At 31.7% G+C, this 19512-nt stretch overlaps 2 protein-coding genes and 1 long non-coding RNA gene across 7 annotated transcripts in view; 1 reads left to right on the top strand and 2 right to left on the bottom strand.

Annotated features, from left to right (window-relative positions):
- The first annotated feature begins 1027 nt into the window (after positions 1–1027).
- Positions 1028–19512, top strand: part of LOC111422534 (proteoglycan-like sulfated glycoprotein papilin) — a 143941-nt gene continuing 125456 nt past the window's right edge. For all 4 annotated transcript variants that reach the window (XM_023055745.2, XM_023055749.2, XM_023055753.2 and 1 more), the window contains exon 1: positions 1028–1328. In XM_023055745.2, the coding sequence (XP_022911513.1) occupies positions 1300–1328 (29 nt within the window). In that variant the 5' untranslated portion in view covers positions 1028–1299. The remainder of the gene's footprint in view (positions 1329–19512) is intronic.
- LOC139430822 (uncharacterized) lies at positions 3723–4969 on the bottom strand. Its single transcript, XR_011641188.1, has 3 exons — positions 4197–4969; positions 3959–4142; positions 3723–3913 (listed from the first exon to the last, which is right to left on the bottom strand). It is a non-coding gene; the product is annotated as an uncharacterized lncRNA (long non-coding RNA).
- On the bottom strand, positions 7211–18406 carry LOC111422562 (uncharacterized). Of its 2 annotated transcripts, none has more exons than XM_023055774.2 (2): positions 8112–9105; positions 7211–8052 (listed from the first exon to the last, which is right to left on the bottom strand). In XM_023055774.2, exons 1-2 carry the CDS (start codon positions 9103–9105, stop codon positions 7283–7285), a joined length of 1764 nt encoding a protein of 587 aa, XP_022911542.1. In that variant the 3' UTR covers positions 7211–7282. The 2 variants fall into 2 exon arrangements, with proteins under 2 accessions (XP_022911542.1, XP_022911533.1); XM_023055765.2 differs by lacking the exon at positions 8112–9105 and adding an exon at positions 16344–18406 and having other exon boundaries at positions 7963–8052.

Raw genomic sequence — 19512 nt, 5'->3', positions numbered from 1 at the left:
ATTAACGTTTTAGTAAAATAAAATTTTTATTTCAAAAAATTGACTATGTTATTCGGCATAAAAGTTGATTTTTCTCGAAAACGGTCAACTTTAGAGCTCATGACCTTCAGTACCAAGCTGTTACTTCCTGAGGTCCTACGCATATATTATGAAACACCCCGTATATCGGTAGTATTTTTATTGTTAATCCTTTTGGTGGAGTCTCTGATTACGTTTCTTCCACACTATCTTCAAAATCTTGTAGCAGAAAATATCTACTGGAAGTAGATGTTTGAGTTGGATTTCAACAATGTTTTTTTTTGAGTCCATTCTACTGGGGGAGATAATGCATAAGCTTTTCTTTTGATAGTTAATTGATCTTGATAGTTAAAGACTAAATTTATTTCTTTGTATTTTTTTTTCTTATTGTAATAACTTTATTTTTAATTGTTCAAAATAAATACTATACTTGAGATTGTACATGGTTTCAAAGACAAAAAGTGGTTACAGCTGTTCAATATTAACAGTACAGTACAAAACTCTACATTTCTGCATATGTACGATGTACAACTATATGGAAAACATAATAACTATCACCAATTTCATCGAAGAAAATGTCATTCAGCTCACCCACTTGTTAGCTTAAAATCTTTACATAAGTTAACAATGTTCCATTAAAAAATGCGTTTTATAGAATAGAATTAATTAAACTCTTTAATTTTTTAACATAAATTATTTATTTTTTTTGAACTCTTTAAACTTCTTTTGACCACGTGCGATTCCAACCGTCTTCAGTTCCAATTCCAACCAAAGAGACGCCACCGCGTTCCCCGGTCACTTTTACCGTTAACGGTAAATCGAAATTGGTGGGCCCCCGAAATGTTCAGCCCCGCGTGTTCGCCCTCGTATCACGCGAAGAAGAGACTCGCACGACCGAAACGAAACAACATCATCGCTGACCAGCAGCAGGCAAAAGAGGCTGGGGCTTGCTGGGGCTGCTGTGAATAAGCGCGCCTCCTCATATAAACACAGTGTACGTCGTCGGACCACGCTTAATCTTCGTACGTGCACCGCGAAGAGAGGACGAGAAAACGCCGGTCGTGTTCGGTCCGGTTGTGTTCGGTGCTTCTTTCGCTTTTGCGGGAGTATAGACTGCGGTGCGTTTGTCGTTGCGGAGGAGCGCGACCCGGCTCTTTGGCGGGCGGCAGTTTTTATTACTTTATTACTTTTTTTAAGACTTCTTCTCGTTTTAAATCAATTCAGTTTCGTGTTCATTTCATACAGGACCTTATAATTACTTCTTGTTTTAACTGAAGGAGGATGGGATTATTCTTCGGCAAACCCAATATGTAAGTTTTTCTTTGAATTTTTATTTTTCTTGCCTTTTATAAAATATAAGAAATAACGCGATTAAGATTTTATTATTTATAAAGTTTGAATTTTTCTTAACACAATATTTTTGTTAGAAAAAAATCATTTAGAAAACTATCTAAAAATTGATTATTGCAAATTAAAAATAATTAATATATCGAAAAAATAATAATAATGTTAGGATAGTTTGGAAATGTATGGGAATATAATATTTAAGATTGTTGTATTGGAAAATGAATTATTACATCAAATCGGTTTTAAAAATATTTCCTAGAACATTATCAAAAACTACTACAAAAACTAGTTTCTTTTTTATATTAAAACTATATGTTGTGAATCTATATACATTTTAATGATTGTTAATTATTTGATGATTATATCGATAACATTGGTAGTAGCGTTCTTCGTACTACTTAGTGATGGTTTATGTAGTACGATGCCATTTTCATGTCAGTTGTGGCGTCGCAATAATATAAAAAATAATGAAAGAAATACGAACAATTAGGTTCGTTTTGTTCGTTTAGTATGATTTACTTAAGTGAATATATCATCTTGTTGTTCTGAGTATGCTCGGCTTGTTTAATTTGATCGGAGAAACGTTCGGGGTTCTCGAAAATCCATGCATTATTAATTTTACTTAGAAATCGTTACATAATATATATATATAATTAATATTTTGTGGATGCTGAATGATACAACGTCAATATTAGCATTTCGTAGTTATGTATTTACATTTGAGAACGGTTTCTAAGAGCAATTTTTCATTGAAGTTTACCTTTCTTTATTATTCTCTCCAGATCAAAAGTTAAAATACCTAACTTATAAAAAAAAAACAATACATACTTTAAATTTTGTGTTAGGTGACAACAGAAAGTAATACTAGAAATGCTCAACATTTATATACTTACTGACATGGAAATCGTAACATCAAGAAGATAAACCAAACCGTAAACCTACCAGTATTGACTGTATCATTCCTAAACATTCATATAGTTGTTCAACTTTTTCTTCAGACGTGCTGTACGAACACCCTTGATAAAACTAACTTTACAAAAGAAATACGTAGGATCGCTGAGATTGGTTTGAGGAACGGTTTTAACATCGACGAAATACAAAGTTTTTACGACAAACTTCATAGAAATAATATAATCAAATTGATTTTTCCAGCCACTAGGTTGAATACTTTTTACATAAAGGTCCCTTTTCACCCTAATTTACAATATGTTTTCAAAAACAACCTTAATAAATTCAATATTACACCCGCATTTTCAAATTCTAATAAAATAAGTCAAATTTTAATTAACAATAAACACAGATTTAAGGAAAAGGAGAAAAGTGGTATTTATAAAATCAAGTATAATGAATGCGAATGTTTTTACATCGGACAAATAGGACGCAACATCAACATAAGATACAAAGAACACATAAAAAAAGAAAATTCAGCTTTTTACAAACATTTAATTTCAAAAAACCATTCACCACACCCTAACAATATCAATATTACCAAAAATTTGAAAAAATCAAAGATTATGGGTTTTTATGAAGAAATGTACATCAACCTATATAAAAAACATTTCCTGATTTAATCTTAAATGATGTCACTGATTTCGATAACCATAGATTCTATCTGAAATTTATTTGATTTTTTAAATCTCCATATAACGTGTTTGGCCTGTCACACAGTAAATTTTATTTTGTCAAGCTCGCATTCGTAGTGAATTTTTATTTCTAAATGTTTTATTTATCTTTCTCTCCATAACATGACTCGGTGAAGAATTTAGGTAATTACTCTTAATTTCAATTTTTACGTTTTTAATTTTTATTCTCATCTAGTTTTCAGAATTTTTCTTTTTGTTTTGTAACATCATGTTGTGGAAAGAAATTTAAACATTTATTTTTATTTTTAATTCTCAGAATTCTTTAATTTTATTTTAATCATTTAAAACATGCGCATGTTACATTTTTGAGTAGATTTTTAGTTCAATTATTTATTCTTTTTCATTTAAAGTTGAACTTATTAATTATCGTTCCGAATTAGTTTTTATTTTTTTACATTTTGTTTTTTTTATATCTTTTTCGTAAACTTTCCAAATTTTTATTATAAAGTTCAAATTTTCATTATCTTTTCACTTAACTTCATTTTTTAATATTTAACCCTTTAAAATTTAACTTGTTATATTTTCAATTTTGTTAGAATATTTTGAATTTTTTCTTTCTTTCTCTCTGCAACATTGTGCTATTTTACTGAAGATTTTTGTTACCAATCCAATGTACGTACATCTTACGCAAGTTTTCCTCCTAAATTTACGGCGGTAAATATTTTTATTATAATTTTTCTTTAATTAAGATTTTATTATTTTATAATTTAATTTTACAGTCGTGCCTGAAGACGACTCATTCGTTCGAGTCGAAACAATATTGTAGCACTGAAATTTATCAATAAATTTTCATCATAATAATATTACATTTTTCAATTTTCAAGAAGATCTTCTTGGGTTCTTCTTGAGATATTGTATTCCAAGTAATTCGTGTTGTAGAGCTTCTCAATACTGTCCTAAAAATACTGGACGAAAAGATCGAGGTGAGCATGATAAGAGATTGATGTTACCCTCTATAAATCGGTTAGAACATCTGAAATTGAACATCTTAGAAAATGAGGATTAGCATTATCTTGTTGGAAAAGTGAAGCTTCCAACTTCTGACGAAATAAAAGAATATGAGTTCTCAACCATCTCATCCAAAAATCGCTAGGTGGTTATATTGCCTCACAAAATACCAAACCGGACCTACTCCTATAAGTTACAACACTCTATATCATATTTTTCATAGTTTCTTAGTGCACATACATCGCAACAGAAAATTCAACATTTCGGTGTTTCCACGTCTTCGACTAAATTTCCAATAGAATTCGGGATTCATTGCTGAACATCACAATGTGCCATAATGACAGAAAAAATCACAGTCAATAATGACAGAAAAAGCGTTTAAGTTTATGTTTGGCGAATACTGGAGCTCATGTTTAAAACCATTAAAATATTCTTATTGCTATTGATATTATGGTTTTGTTGCTATTTGTCCAAATAGTGTGTTTACAAAGTAATTCAAAATATTAAGATGTAAGCCATATTTCTTACCCAATTGATACTAAAAGTTGCTTTACAAAAAAAGATAAACAATTCTTATATTAGGAAAAAGTATCTTGCTGATATAATATAAAATTAACCGCTATTATGGTCGTGTCGACACTTAGAATTGGATAAGTAAGATGTCCTTTATATCATTTTGCCAAACAAGTTGAGGTTATAAATTTTTAAGTAAAACCTCTGGGGCATCGAACATTTTAAACATTCTTTATTCTCTACATATGATATTAACTTGACATTCTTTGTCAAAGGCCGTAAGTGAAATGAATGCAGTTCAGACAGCAAAGCCAAGCGACCAAGGTGATTGTTCATAGGCTTAAAACACCTTCAGCCTCTTGCAAATAAAATGGGCAATAGATAAATGTATCATCTGCGTACACATGGTACTTAAAGAGAGAGACTTAATTAATTTAACAACATTATTGTTGAATCCGACATAATAGAAATATAGCTTTCTGTGCCTAACGGTGTCGTATGAGAGATTACCATCAGGTGTTCTAACGAGTTACATTTTGTTTGGAATAAGCTCGCTGCCCATATCTCGCAGCATCAATAGTAAGATTACGTAAGATGCTGTCCTGTTCACCATATTCAGGATCACCTTTATAATGCTTTATTTCTGAATTTAATCATAAGTTTTACATTATTCCCAACGGTATAATTAATGATTAATGATGTAGCAAGGTATTCATTAACCCTTGGCGTTCCAAGCATTGAAAAAAATGAAAAGTACGATAATTTGTGCATAGAAGTTTATAATTCATTGTAAATTATATGTGTTTGTATTTTTTGTCACCTCTGTAAGTGGGTTGGGGATGGGGTCATAAAAGTTCCATCAAATTCAAAAAAAAACATTTTATTGAGGGGTAAAATCATAGTTCAGTGTTTTTATTCATTTTAAATAGTTTTACATCATGGTACTAGAAGAAACAGTACTTTTGTGGTACTGAAGTACAGGTAAAAGCATAAACTGGCACTTAGAATGTGATACTCCACCCTCCTGTAAAAATGAGAAATCCTCTGTTTCTAAGTTTTACATCATTTGATGCGCTATAGCTATACTTAATTTTTTTTTTGAATATGTCTATTACATGGTCTATTACAATGTTATGGTTCCGCTATTCATTTTCCGATTAATTATATAAGTATTTGTAAAAGCAAAACAAAAACACAGTCAATGTTACAATTTCGTTAATCGTCTACCCATGTACTAAGCTCAATCAAAGTCAATCAGCAGAATCCCATCTAATCAACTGCATCAAATCAAATCTCTTCATTTAATTTTCTTATACACATTCTATACATACATTCATTCTATACACACTTTTAACATATTGCCTTTTTGGTTAAGAAAATTACATTCTTTTATTATGCCTTTATAGCCGTTCGAAAATTGTGCTTCAATCCTGCTTCAGAACATTTTGTGTGTAAGACACGTTATATTGAATCGTCTTATTATGACGCCTACTTTATCGGTTCAAAGATTGCTTTCCGACTTACCTACCTGTATATTAGCGATCAACCACTAAATTATTTAATGATAGCAATTTAGAATGTTGTTGATATGAATGTTAGAATACAGAAGCTATCTTTTAAGATATAAAAAATATATCTATGGAAACTTGACAATAAGTGGACCATTCTGCTATCACACTTTAAGTAGTAGACGATCTTCATGGATTTCCTTCGCACATTGTCTTACAGGCAAATAGTCTGAAGGTAGTGTTGTGCAGATGTCTTTTTTCCTCCATTTTCTGCCCACTACTTTATTTTTCGTTAAAATTGGCTCTCACATTTCTCCCATATATGAGCTACATGGTTGCTCTCTGATTCTTTCAGGTATTTTAACTTATATCATTTTTCATTTATCTGAATATTGTTGGCAAAAAATTCTAAACATCTTATATTATTTCTTATATTTACTTCAGTTCCTATTTATTACCTAACCTATGTAACACAAGGATTAATTATATTTATTTAGTTTTTATAATACTGAGAAAGCAGTTTATTTAACCTATTAAGGCTCGTTACTACTATCTTTTGGTTAAGCTATCTAAGGGATTATTACCACTGTTACGGCTATTTTACGCGCTCTGATTGGCTAGTAGATGGATTTGTCCATAAGATAAATTTAACTAAAAGATGGTAGTAATGGACCTAAGGCGCGTTACTACCATCTTCTGGTTAAGCTATCTAAGGGATTATTACCACGGTAACGGCTATTTTACGCGCTCTGATTGGCTAGTAGATGGGTTTATCTATAAGATAAATTTAACTAAAAGATGGTAGTAATGGACCTAAGGCTCGTTATTACCATCTTCTGGTTCAACTATCTAAGGGATTATTACCAAGGTTATTGCTATTTTACGCGCTCTGATTGGCTAGTAGATGGGTTTATCTATAAGATAAATTTATCTAAAAGATGGTAGTAATGGACCTTAGGTCCATTTATCTTATAAATCTATCTATAAATTTATAATAAAATAAATTTATCTTATAGATAAACCCATCTACTAACCAATCAGAGCGCATAAAATAGCCGTAACCGTGGTAATAATCCCTTAGATAGCTTAACCAGAACATGGTAGTAACGAGCCTAAAACAAACTCCTAAGTTTTAAGTTATTCACCTAACTATTTCAAGAGGCACGTTTTGTACACAGTTAATATTATTAGATTTAAAGATTATCTTTTATTTTAAAAAATAAATAAAATGAATTTCATGTTCAAGACATTGTATTTATTTCAAAATCAAGTTTCTATTATAACAAAAACAAATTTTCCTATTTTTTAAGAACCCACAATTCTTCCTCTTCTATAACGTTTTCCACACTTCCTTGGTATCCTCGTCGGCTCTTTGTGATACAACAAACAAGGAAAACTATGAACAATTTCAGCCTCCTCTTGAATAACTGGAAGCAATCTCGGTACGGTCAGCTTCATCGAATCTTCCATTTGCGCTACCGCCTTAGTTACACTTTCGAGGATCTTTTCTTCGACAACTTTATTAACAGTTTCATTAATTTTCTCCGCGATAACTTTATTAATCGCCGCATCTAATTTTCCTGCGACTTTTGAAGAAATTTCTTCTTCCAATTTATTCAACATCATAGTTTTTATGAAATTTTCAATATTTTCATGAGTGTTTAATTCCGATCTTGAATTTGTAGTCGAATTAGAGGAGGTTGAAGTGGAATTAGATTGAACAACATTCGAATTTGAAGTTGTAATCGGTTGACTTGTGTCGGATAATTTGATTTCTTCTTTTTGTACATTGGGTTCCCTGGTCTTTGTCGATGATGGTAAAAGCGGTTGAGATATCTTCTTCGTTTTGGTCACTTTCACCGTTAGCTTTTGTGGTATAGTGCTCCTCGTGTAATTGGTTTCTTTAGTTTTTGACGAACTGTTAGATTCGTTCGAGTTATAACTGCTTCTTGACATAACATTTGTTACCGGTAAAAGAATTGAGACATTTTTCTTCAAATAGTTTTGTTGGGATATTTGTGTTTTTCTAAACGAATCTCGTATTTGTTTATTTTCTGCTAATTTGGCTGGTTCACCTAATAACAAACATTTAAAATAATTAATAAACTTAGAAGATTGGTAAATTAAAACAAACCGATTTTATTATATTTTTCGTTTTCTATTTCGAGACATTTATCGAGGATGATTTCGTCTTCGGGTGCATATTGGGATAATTGTCTAAAAGCTAAATCATCAACAAAACAAACTTCGTGTTTATCTGGATCGGCAAGAATTAAAACTCTAACGTAACATTTTCCAGGATTTACTAAGGGAACTAAAGGAACGAGAATTTTGTAATGTTTGTCGCGGATTCTCTCTTCAATTTCCGGTTGTTGATAATACGGACAAGAAAAACAAATTCTTCCTGCTACATCACCGCGTTGTATCTTTTGATCGATCTCTTGAAATTCAATTTTTACTTCATTACTTTTAAATCCAACGGTAACAGATTTCTTTTTATTATCTCGTTCGTAAAGAATCAGGCCTAAAATTGTATGCCAATAATAAAGGGTTCTCTTATAATCGGTACAAGCTAAAGTGATTTTAACAATTGGATCGTATTTGTTCGGTTGCCGTTCATCTAAAATGTGAAATCGGTAACCTCCTGGTGCTTCGAGAACGTTTCCGTCTAAAATGGGCCAATGATGCGATTTAGCCCTTTTAATCGCTTCTTTACTTTTAATGGTAACCGAAATAACATCATTTCCTTTTAAATAATTATGAATCGGGTAATTATAAATCAATTCGAAAGCGAAATAATCATCTTCAGCCCCATAACCGACCATCGTTTTGCTCCATCTTTCTTCGTGACTTAATTCTCCACTTGAATTATCATAAATAGACTCGTCGTGTCTTAAAATTTTCATCCCCAGGATGTCTCTATAAAATTTAATTGTTCGCTTTCGATCTCCGATCTTTAAGGAATAGTGCAAATTTCTTCCGTGAATTTTAAAATTGCCATTACACATTGTTTGATCGATCAAACTATTTGAATTTTGGATGTTTGTAATACTTGAGCTTAAATTTTCTTTTGGGAGCCATTTAGTCTTTAATAATTCGTACAGTAATAAGTAACAGTTAATTTTCATTATACATTTTATTCGATATTTTAACCAAAAGGAATTGTTGAGGTTGACATTATTGACGTTATTTTTGTCAAATTAGAAATTTGTAGTTTTATTTTAAATCCCAATTTTAAACAACCCAACTTCTTCGCCAAAATTTTACGAAATTGTTTCGATTTATTTCTGTGATAGTTTTAACACTTTTACATCCTCAATTCCAAAAGCTGGTCGTAATACTTAATTTTTATAATAAAAGTCTCTTGGTTTAACTTGAACAGTAGCTAAAACGTTTTGTATTATTACATTTAGATATCTCAACATCTACTTCCATCAAAGTTTTCTTATTTATTCTTTTTTATTTTAATGGTTATAGTTGAAGAGCTACTTCTAATATCCTCAATACTTTTAAAGACTTCATCTCTTCGCTTTGATTCCATTTCAACAAGTTCATCAGCAATTCTTTTTTTACGAAACGAATTCGATGCATTTTGGAGAAGTTGTTTATTTTTTTGTGGATCTTTATTTGCCTTAACACCTTTTGGATTAAGTGGTTTTTTTAATTCTAATTTTTTTCTTTCAAGATCTTTTTGTTGATTTTCTGGTTTAACTTTTTTTGGAACAATCTTTATTTTTTCCTTTAGTGGTTCTTGTTTTTTATCAACATTTCTTTTTCTTGCAGAAGCTATAGATTGATCACTAGGTGTTTTAAAATCCAATTTCGAATTATTCGAAGTACACTTTTTAAAGCGAGGCTGTTGAAGTGAACTGAAACTGTCTAAAGAATTGTATTCGGACGATTTTTCAGAAATTAACGTATTTAAAGTCTCTTCAGAATTCTGTTCTTTAAGTATTTTTTTAATAAGCCTTATTTTTTCTTTTTTAGGGTCATTTTCTTTTTCAATATCCGTGTTATTACTAGAGGATGAATAATTTGAATCTTTTGTAGATAAATCTTTCTTATTTTTTATCGATTCATTCAATTTCTTCTTGTTGTGCACATTTTCTTTTTTGATTTCTTTCTGGACATTAATTTTTCCTAGCTCCATCCCACTAAATGAATCATCGACACAAAGAGTGACGCTTTTAAGTCCTCTCACCGTGTCATCGAACTTCGACAAAGTTTTGTTTTCTTCCTTCTTTGTTTCTTGAACCTTTTCAGCGTTATCTGACCTCATATCGCGACCTTCAGTGTCTTTACCAGCTTCTTTCCTTTTTTTACCAAGATTATGTTTCTTTAAATCATCCGGATTAATCGCAGCTTGCATATGTGATGAGGTCGGTTCATTTTTTGAATTTTTTGATCGTTGTTGAATGTTTTCAGCTTTTAAGGGAGGTTTAGATGTTTTGGTATTTTTATTCTTATTCGCATCATTTTCTTCGGATTTTTTTACTATGTTAGCTGAGGTTTTAGATGATGCTGATTGTCGAGGACTTAAATTATTTTTTGTTAACTCAGAATGTTCTTTCATATTTTTAAATCCTTCTTTAATTATATTAGTTATCGAATCGCTTTTTGAAGATTGTATGTCTGGCGAATCTTCATCATATTCTTCAAATGAATTTCCAGAATCAGATGGAGTCTTTATATTTTTATTTTGTTTGTAGTAACCCTTTTTTATAACACCATCACTTTCTGAATCTACATCTAAATTAGTTAACCCCAATAGATTTTCTTTTTCACTTGTAGTACCAATTTCAGTGTTTTTTCTTGGAACTATTTTGGATTGTTTCCTTTCTCGAATGTCTTGAATTAGAGAATGAGCTTTGTTTTTTAATAAGTTTACAGCACGAATTCGTAACGATTCAGTCGATTTATAAGAAGCTTTTGATGGAGAATCTCTTACATCTCTAGCTAACATCAAACAAATTTGTTTCTCGACGCCCATCATTTTATTTAATAATTTTTCATCATTCGGCGAATATTTAGAAATGCTTAAAAATTCATTCTTTTCTAAAAAGTAATTTTCATGCCCATCTGAATCTGCTAAAGCTAAGATGTTCACTTTAGCTCTTCCAGGTGTTTCAATCGAAGTTAAGGGAATAAGAATTTTTCTGTTAGATTTATGAGCTTTTGCTTCCAAATCTTTTAATCGATCGTAAGACATCCCTAAAGCTAATCTTCCTGTATTCTCTCCTTTTATAATATAACTATGAATTTGTCTTAATTCCAACTTAGTTTCTGTTCCATTAAATCCTACCAATAAATTATCTGGATTATCCTTAAAAACCGTTAAACCTAACAATTTAACCCAAAAGTCTATAGCTTTTTTCATGTTATTAATTCCAAAAGATATTTTAACAATAGGATCGACATTTGGTAATGGCGTTTCGTTAATTATGATAAATTTGTATCCTCCCGGTGAGAACAAAACGTTTCCATCAACGATGGGATATTTCTCAATTCTAGCTCTTTGCAAACATTCAACGTCTCTAATTGTTATTCCAATAAATGCATTTCCTTTTGAATAATTCTCAGTTTTATAATCGAAATTTAATTCTAAGGCAAAGAATTTATTTTCGGGTCCATATCCAACCATAGTTTTACTCCAACGGTCTTCACACAAATCTACATCTTCCGAAGATTCCGTGTGTCTTAGTACTTTCATGCCGAGGATGTTCTTAAAGAAATGAATGGTTTCAGTTCTATGGATGATTTTTAATGAATAATTCAGTAATCTTTCCGAATACATTTTTTATTAGTTAAATTTTTAGTTTATTTTACTTGTAAATAATCATAATTGTTGAAATAGTGTGTTGATGGATAAATTTTAATACAAATCAATTTTGATAGAATGTCGTAAACTATCAAAACGTTGACGTCAAGAATGTAATCATTTTAGGTATTTTTGATGTCACAACTCTTCAAAACTACATTTATTAACCCTCTTCTAACCACCGACAAATGTTGAAAAGAAATCTTATACTCATTTTCATTGAGCAAAAAAATTATATTTCAAAAATTACTGCTTAAAATATATATTTTTTTAGATTCTGGCATATATAAAGTATATAAGGAATTTGTATATAATACCGTATATAACTCTGTTAGCTTTGAGTGCCTTATCAATGAAGACATATTCTTCACTCAAGCTGATGCAGGGTAACCTTAGAGAACACGTCAAAATCCTCGGGGACCCATGTCTAAACCACTTCATTCAAATTAAAATGGATCATATACCGACAGAATATAATTTCGACCAGCCATATAAGAAAGGGTGAGCCTCAACTCAAAAGAGGAGTCACAGACAGTGAATTCGAAGTAGCTATAAGCGGACCAAATAGCCGCATTAAGATGCCCTTAGGCTCAAATATAACCATTTTTCAAGCTGAGGTTCTTGTTATAACCTTCTGCACCGTTTTGAACATTGAAAAGGGACAAAAAGGGACATCAATAAACATCTTTACGGATAGTCGGAAATGTAATTCAGGTACCGATAACCTAAGAAAATTCGCCAGAGGTCATAAAGTTACTCTATGGCGGGTTGCAGATCACAAATATATTGAGGGCAATAAAAAGGTGGGCAACTTGGCTAACGTTATTGGACCCCAACCCGGCTGTGGACTACAAAAAAGACACGTAAAAAGCACGATTATTTGTGCTCCCAAATATTTGTACTTCATGGTATATTTTATGCACATCCCAACATTCAGGTGAACGTTCTACTGATGTTCTTCCCATGAGTAGGCCCCATTTCCTGTATACCACTCTGAACTTTCAATTTTGATATTAGCTGTTGCTTGTTCTTTTTGATTGCTTCTTATAACTTGATTTATGGGATGCTGTCATACGTTTTTTTACTAACTAGGAGATTAAGAATTGTCTCTTGTTGATCTTCCTGCGCAAAATCCTGTCTGCTCATCTGCTTCCATATCTTAGTGTTCTAGGTCTATTTTGTTAGGCGGGATCTTGTCATATACTCTATATAACGTGCCCATCTCCTTTTTGTGTATGGTAGATATAACACCTGTATTCAATTATTCTGGAATTGGTTTACCGTTAAGACAGTTTTAAAATAGTGCCTCAAGTTTTGTAATGTTTTGTTGTTACACATTTTGCAAGCACTGCTGGGATGTTACCGAGGGTCGGGTCGTTGCTTTCGCTTTCCTCGTTTGGATTTACATGCATTCTTTATGGTTATTCCGATTGGGGTGCCGTTAGGTATAGACTTACTTCTCTGGTTCTTAAAGAAGTTCGGTATATCTTCTGTTAGTAACTGCTTAAAGTAGTCGTCCCATTTTCCGAGTGTTATTGCTGTATTTTTCTCTCTTGTCTGTTATTGCATCGTTTATTTCTTCGTTCCAGCAATATGGTTCCCTAATTTGTCGGTTCTTCGTTGTTTTTATATTGCATGTTTTCTAGTTTTGTGTAGCATTTGAATGCTTTCATCAGTTAAACTATATTTGTTTGGTTCACTATATTTGCTCTTATCAGGTGGTTGTGGCTACCGTATGTCGCTTCTCTATACACTTTCACATCCTGTACATTTAGATTTGTTTTTATCTCGTTATTGTGTACTCTATAATGGATTTTTTTATGTTTCCTCTTCGTTCTGGTCTACCACTTTATCCTGTTTTTTTTACCTGTGTTGCATTGATATCTCCAATTATTTCGATTTCTTATGATCTCACCACTCTTATTATGTCATTATTTACTTGTTCATAGAATTAGTCGTTTTTACCAACCATAGCAAGAGAGGATGAACCCTATAAGAAACTAAAAAATTCTGAATGACAAAGCATGGTACAAATTCGTTCATGAGCAAGAAATGTCAAAATCCGAATGTCCCAATTTCATATAGCCTAAAACGAAAATTCTTAAGTTTGGTAATTTTGTCAAGTTTCAAAAAATTTTAAGGGTAAAGTATCCCATCCCTTAATAAACTGGAAAATCCGTATTATTATATGCATCTGCAAAATAAAGTCTCAAAGAAACTGTGTTAAAGGACATTGCATCATACTAATTTGTAGAATATATTGATCTTGAGTCGAAGCGGTCGAACCTGTGTGGTATAGAGTGGTTTTCTAAAAAACTAGACAAGTTGAAGTGATCCCATTCTAATAGGGTTGGAGAATGTTATGTCTTTCTACATGAACGATATGCTTTGATCAGCTCTTTGGTTACCGCTGAATAAGACTGCTTTCATGGGGAAAATACCCAAAGGTATCATAGCGGATGGGCGGATGCTGTTGAGCAGAATAACCTTCCATATCGTAAAGTTTCATAATAGAGCTCTTCCAGTTGATAACGCAGGAGAGAGACAAACGATCGACGTTATTTAAGTTATGGACTCGCTTTGCTTCGGATTTCGAAAAACAATCAGTACTTGCGGAATGTTGTAGTGAAGTAGGTTCCCTGACGGAAGTTAAATTACAGAACAGTAACTATTTTTTTCGTGAATAATCATCTCTGATCGCCAAGAAAGCAAAAATCAGCTTCCCATGTGAAATTGTTGTTAATTGTCGCTTATGATATCAGGAATACTACAGCTTACAGTAATTGTTTGCCCCTACGGCTTACTATGGCTGATGTAAAGCGGTAACAGTACCGCTGGGGATGGGTATGGGATTGTATCATACTCCCATGTGACCTTGACCTCATACTAAAGGCAAAGAAAATGAGTATTATGCATTAAACTAATGTTAACAGTTGTTTAGAATAAATAAGAGAAACATAATCCATAAACGATTTAATTCCAACTATTTCATATTTCTTGTATAACTGTAATTGTGAAATAGTTATAAACAAAATGTAACATTTAACAACAAAATGGTTGATATGAGAAACGAGAATGATATTAATAAAAATTGTTTACAATAAAATTTAAAAAAACATTATGTATAACGATGGAACTTGATATTACTCATGAATTGTTTCAACGACTAAAAACGAAATAAGGCGTGAATCATATAGAAATGGAATAGCAAGCGGGAATGATAACCCTTCGATGAATATTGAAGAATATCAAATTTTTCATTAAACTTTAACCAAATTTGTTGGGCTAACTCTTGTACATGTTCGGAATGATGCATCTGTTTATGACATTAGTGGAATTCCCAGGGCGTTATTATTTATAAGAGAAACGAAGTTTTCCTTCTTTCTATTTCAATTAACGAGTGATTTCCACTACAGCCAATGGTGTATGGCCATTTACAATTAGTAATTATTTTTAATAATTTATAAATGGGACTTTTAGTTTAATATCCAAAGACAGCCTATCATCGTTGCTTATCTTTTTAGATTCGTTCCACATCATGCAAATTGTTACACTTTCACCATCACTAATTGAGTAATTGTAGGTAATACTTTAGGATGCTTCCTATAACTTCCTATGACTTAGGAAGATATTCATATTTTCTGCTATTCTATTCGCTTGCTATTTATCTTGGCTTTTGAAAACCTATTAAACATATTGTTGGAATGCATTTTCACATTCACAATATTGCAATATTGCTCAAGTTTAATAGACATGTGGAAAATTTGAACAATATAGCTAATTTCGTCTTTTAGTTATCACATTTACATACACCTATAGTACATATACATGTTGATTCATCTATATCGCAATGTAAAATTTTTGCATTGATGCAATTTTTTCTCTGTATGCGCATATACATATACAGGCTGATTGACAAATAATGACTAAAAGATGAAAAAAAATTGTAGTAAAACTTTTTTAGTTTCCTAGTTATCCGATATAACCAGCGACATCTAGATAATGTGTTTCCTGGAAGATGGATAAGTCGAGATGGTCCAATGGCCTGGCTACAGCGATTGCCCGGCCTCAATCCTCTTGATTTATACTTTTTGGGTCATTTAAAAAGCATAGTGTTTGCCACAGAAGTTAATACTGAGCAAATATTGCAAAATCAGATACATGCTGCTGCCCAGACAATCCGCCAACACCCTGCTTTAGGCTGCGCTAGTGGGAGATCGTGGATTCGCAGCCTAATTGATAGAAAAGATGGGATATAACTTTAAACACTTGGTGTGAAGTTATTTTAAAATGTTCTATGTATTCTTAAGTAGATATCACAGATATCTATGAAACAGAAAATCTTTTACTACACATTTTTCGCCTATTAGTCATTATTTGTCTTGAGGAGTAAATCCCCAAGTTTAAGCGTATAGGTTGAGAATCACCCTGTATAACAAAACTCTTATGATTATTAAAACTTATGCCAACAAATCGATTTAGTTCTAAGAAAACACCATCTGACTTTGTTAGTCATATACCAGATTTAAATGTTGCAAAAAAACTTACCAATATTCATATTATTAATTTTCTTTTTCCACTTCTTGATTTTCTGATTGTTCAGCTGCACTTGTTTTGGAAGTTTCTGATTTTACAAAACTAGGAATTTTATAGGGTGGAATAATATCGAAGTTAGCATTAAAATATAAATGGCCATCAACCATCAAGTCTTCAGATTTTCTGCATTGCTCGTTATTGGATCGTCGAATCAACGAAGAAGTTTTTCGTAAAAGATTTTTAATACTATCCTTAACAATGTTTTTTGTATCATCGCATTTAATGTTCACACATTTAACATCTTCCTTAAACGGATTATTTGCGCAAGTAAAAGTAGATTTAAAACTTTTTTGATTTAAGTCATCTTCAGTTGTTGAGTCAACTAATCTTTGTTCCGAATTTGTCCCTCTGGATGTTGTTTTAATTCTTAATCCAGTGTATTGAGCCGATTTATTTGCTTCGTTTGATACACCCCTATTCATTTTCAATTCTTTTTTAGCGGATGCTTGAACTTCGATTGCGACCGGCTCTTGAGTAGCCACTGAATCTTGGGCATTCGATTCATCTTCTTGGTAAATTTGTTCTGATCTACTTATTGTTTTATCACCTAAGTGATTTGCTTCATCTTTGTTAATCGAGAGTTTTTCTTGTTTATCTTTACAGTCTTTACAACAAATCATATCTGATCGACTTTTTAATAATCGCCCAAAATCTTTAATGGAACCAAGACTTCTCGAGATTCCTTTTAAAACAGTCGTTGGACATTTTTCCACTTTTGAACTTCCCCCTGCTTCTGGTTCATCGTCCTCTAAATTTTCCTGTGAATCTTTCGATTTATGTGGGCGCATCGATCCTAAAGACCTGGTGATTTCTTTTATTTTTAATTTAATCGCTTCACAAGAAACCTCTTTGCTTAATCGAGATTTAGACGTTTTTTTTCCAAAGGATTTCTTAGAATCCCAGTTTTTATTGTCCTCGGGAATTTCGTCATCTTCGAATAGTTTAACCATGCGACTTTCGTCTTCGGGTGAGTATTGAAAGACATTTTGATAGGGGGTGAATTCGTAAAAGATAATTTCATGCCCGTCGGGATCTTTTACTTTAAAAATTGCCATGGTGGATTTATCGGGAGTGTCCATTGGAATTAATGGGATAATTATATTTTCCTTTTTTTTGTTGATAAATCTTTCTTCGAGAGCTATTTGTTCGTTGTACTCAGCTCCAACACCTAAAATACCGGTGTTTTCACCTTTGATGGCACCTTCGTTTTGTGTTAGTTCTAATTTTGCATCAAATTGTTGTAATCCAAGAATAGCTATGTTTGGATTAGAAGCTTGATAATAATTCTCACAAAATCGGAATCCAATTAAACCGTTATAAAACGCTTTCGAAGCCTTCAAATCGGCTACTGCAAGACTAATTTTAACAATAGGATCCGTTCGAATCGGTTGGGGTTCGTCGAGGATGTAAAATAAGTAACCTCCCGGTGATTGTAGGATATTTCCCGGAAGAACCGGCCATCCTAAGGTCTTGGCACGTTTTAAACATCTACTACATCTTATTGTCATTCCTTTAAATATATTTCCCGTTAAATAAGATTTTTTGTTGTAAATATAAATTAATTCCAAATTTAAATAGTTATGTTCTTTTCCATAAGAAAGTATTGTACTACTCCAACAACTGTCGTGGTTTATGTTTAAGTCGTTTCTTAAATTGTTTCCTTGTTCGTATTCCCGGTGGCATATCACTCTCATTCCTAAGATATTTCTAAAGAAATAAATCGATTTGCTTCGTTCGATAATTTTTAGAGTGTATGAAACGATAGATCCATCGAGTTCTTCTCCTATTCCACATCCTTTTTCTAATCTTGAAAAACCGCCTTTAAACATTTTTTTTTATTACTTTGTATTGATTACATGAATACTTTTAATTTTGATGTAGAGTGTTTCAAATTGATGTATGGTTAATGAAATTGACAAAATTAGCTGACAGATAAATGTCAATTAAGTAACTTAAAGAATCTACTTTTGGAATTTGTGGGTTTTAATTTTTTTTAGACATTGACAAAATTTTTTTTATATATTTTCTTCTTTACGTTTTGTTTCACGCTCAATTTAGTCTTGATTTTAATTATGTCCTTTTGACAAACACTTTTAAATTTATTTTATAATAATTTCTTAAACATCACCAATTATTTTATTTTCGTTATTAACTTTTCTACATTGATTTTTCTCGATTTTACATTGACTCTCCAATAAAATATCTTTATATGTACTTTGTTCTACCCAACCTTTTAGTTTTGCCGAAAAATTTTCTTTTTTATCCTCTTTCAAAATTGATTCAATACTTTTACGTGTTATCATTTCTTTGCTTTGTTTAATTCTCGCTCCATCATTAATCGTTTCAGTTTCTCTTTCATTTTCTAAGTTATTATATTCGAATTTATCGTCTTTATTATTTTTGTTATGTTCTTTAGAATTGGCGTCGTCATTGAAAATAAATAAATCGCTAACTTTAAAATCTGAAATTCTTGCTTTTTCATAATCGGAGAGTTCTAAACTTTTCTTGTTGTCTAGATCCATAAAACTGTTTTTGAGGTTTTCAAATATTTTATCTTCTTCTAAGTCAACATTCATTTCTGTAAGACATATAAATTCTTCGGAAGTGTTACTATATTTTGAAGAGACTCTTTTTGGTTGATAACTATCTAAATTTATTGCGTTTAATTTAATTGTTTTATTATGATTTGCGTTTTGATACTGTTCCTTTGCATAACCACCAGCTTTTGTGTTTTTAACGTACTTTTTTTCATCTTTTTTAGCGTGGAACTCATTGTTTAATTTTTTTTGTTGCACCGGTTTTTGAAAACCGGAATAATTTTCATAATGCTTCGCACTTTTTTCTTTTCTTTCAGATTTTATATTTTTCTTTGTTTCATGGGGGCTTTTTAGTTTTTCTGAATCAATTCCACCGTTATTTTTATTTGGCGTCCTTGTTCTGCACTGAATATTAGGTTTAGAACACTTTCTGACATCTTTAGAAAATGTAACATTTTGTTTATCAAATCTTGAACATTGAAGATTATCATTTCTGATCCAAGTACCAGCACAATCCCTTGATTTTGATCTATGTACTTGAGAATAATTAAAGGTAGGAGTTGTTCTTGATGGATCTGGAGATT

Source organism: Onthophagus taurus, chromosome 7 (genome assembly GCF_036711975.1).
Source record: "Onthophagus taurus isolate NC chromosome 7, IU_Otau_3.0, whole genome shotgun sequence".
Classification (NCBI taxonomy): Eukaryota; Metazoa; Arthropoda; class Insecta; order Coleoptera; family Scarabaeidae; genus Onthophagus; species Onthophagus taurus.
This window is presented reverse-complemented; position numbering and strand designations above follow the sequence as displayed.

What these genes read in the sequence shown, in the direction of transcription:
- LOC111422562 (XM_023055765.2), bottom strand. Translation starts at nt 18,220, where the DNA reads ATGTTTAAAGGCGGTTTTTCAAGATTAGAAAAAGGATGTGGAATAGGA.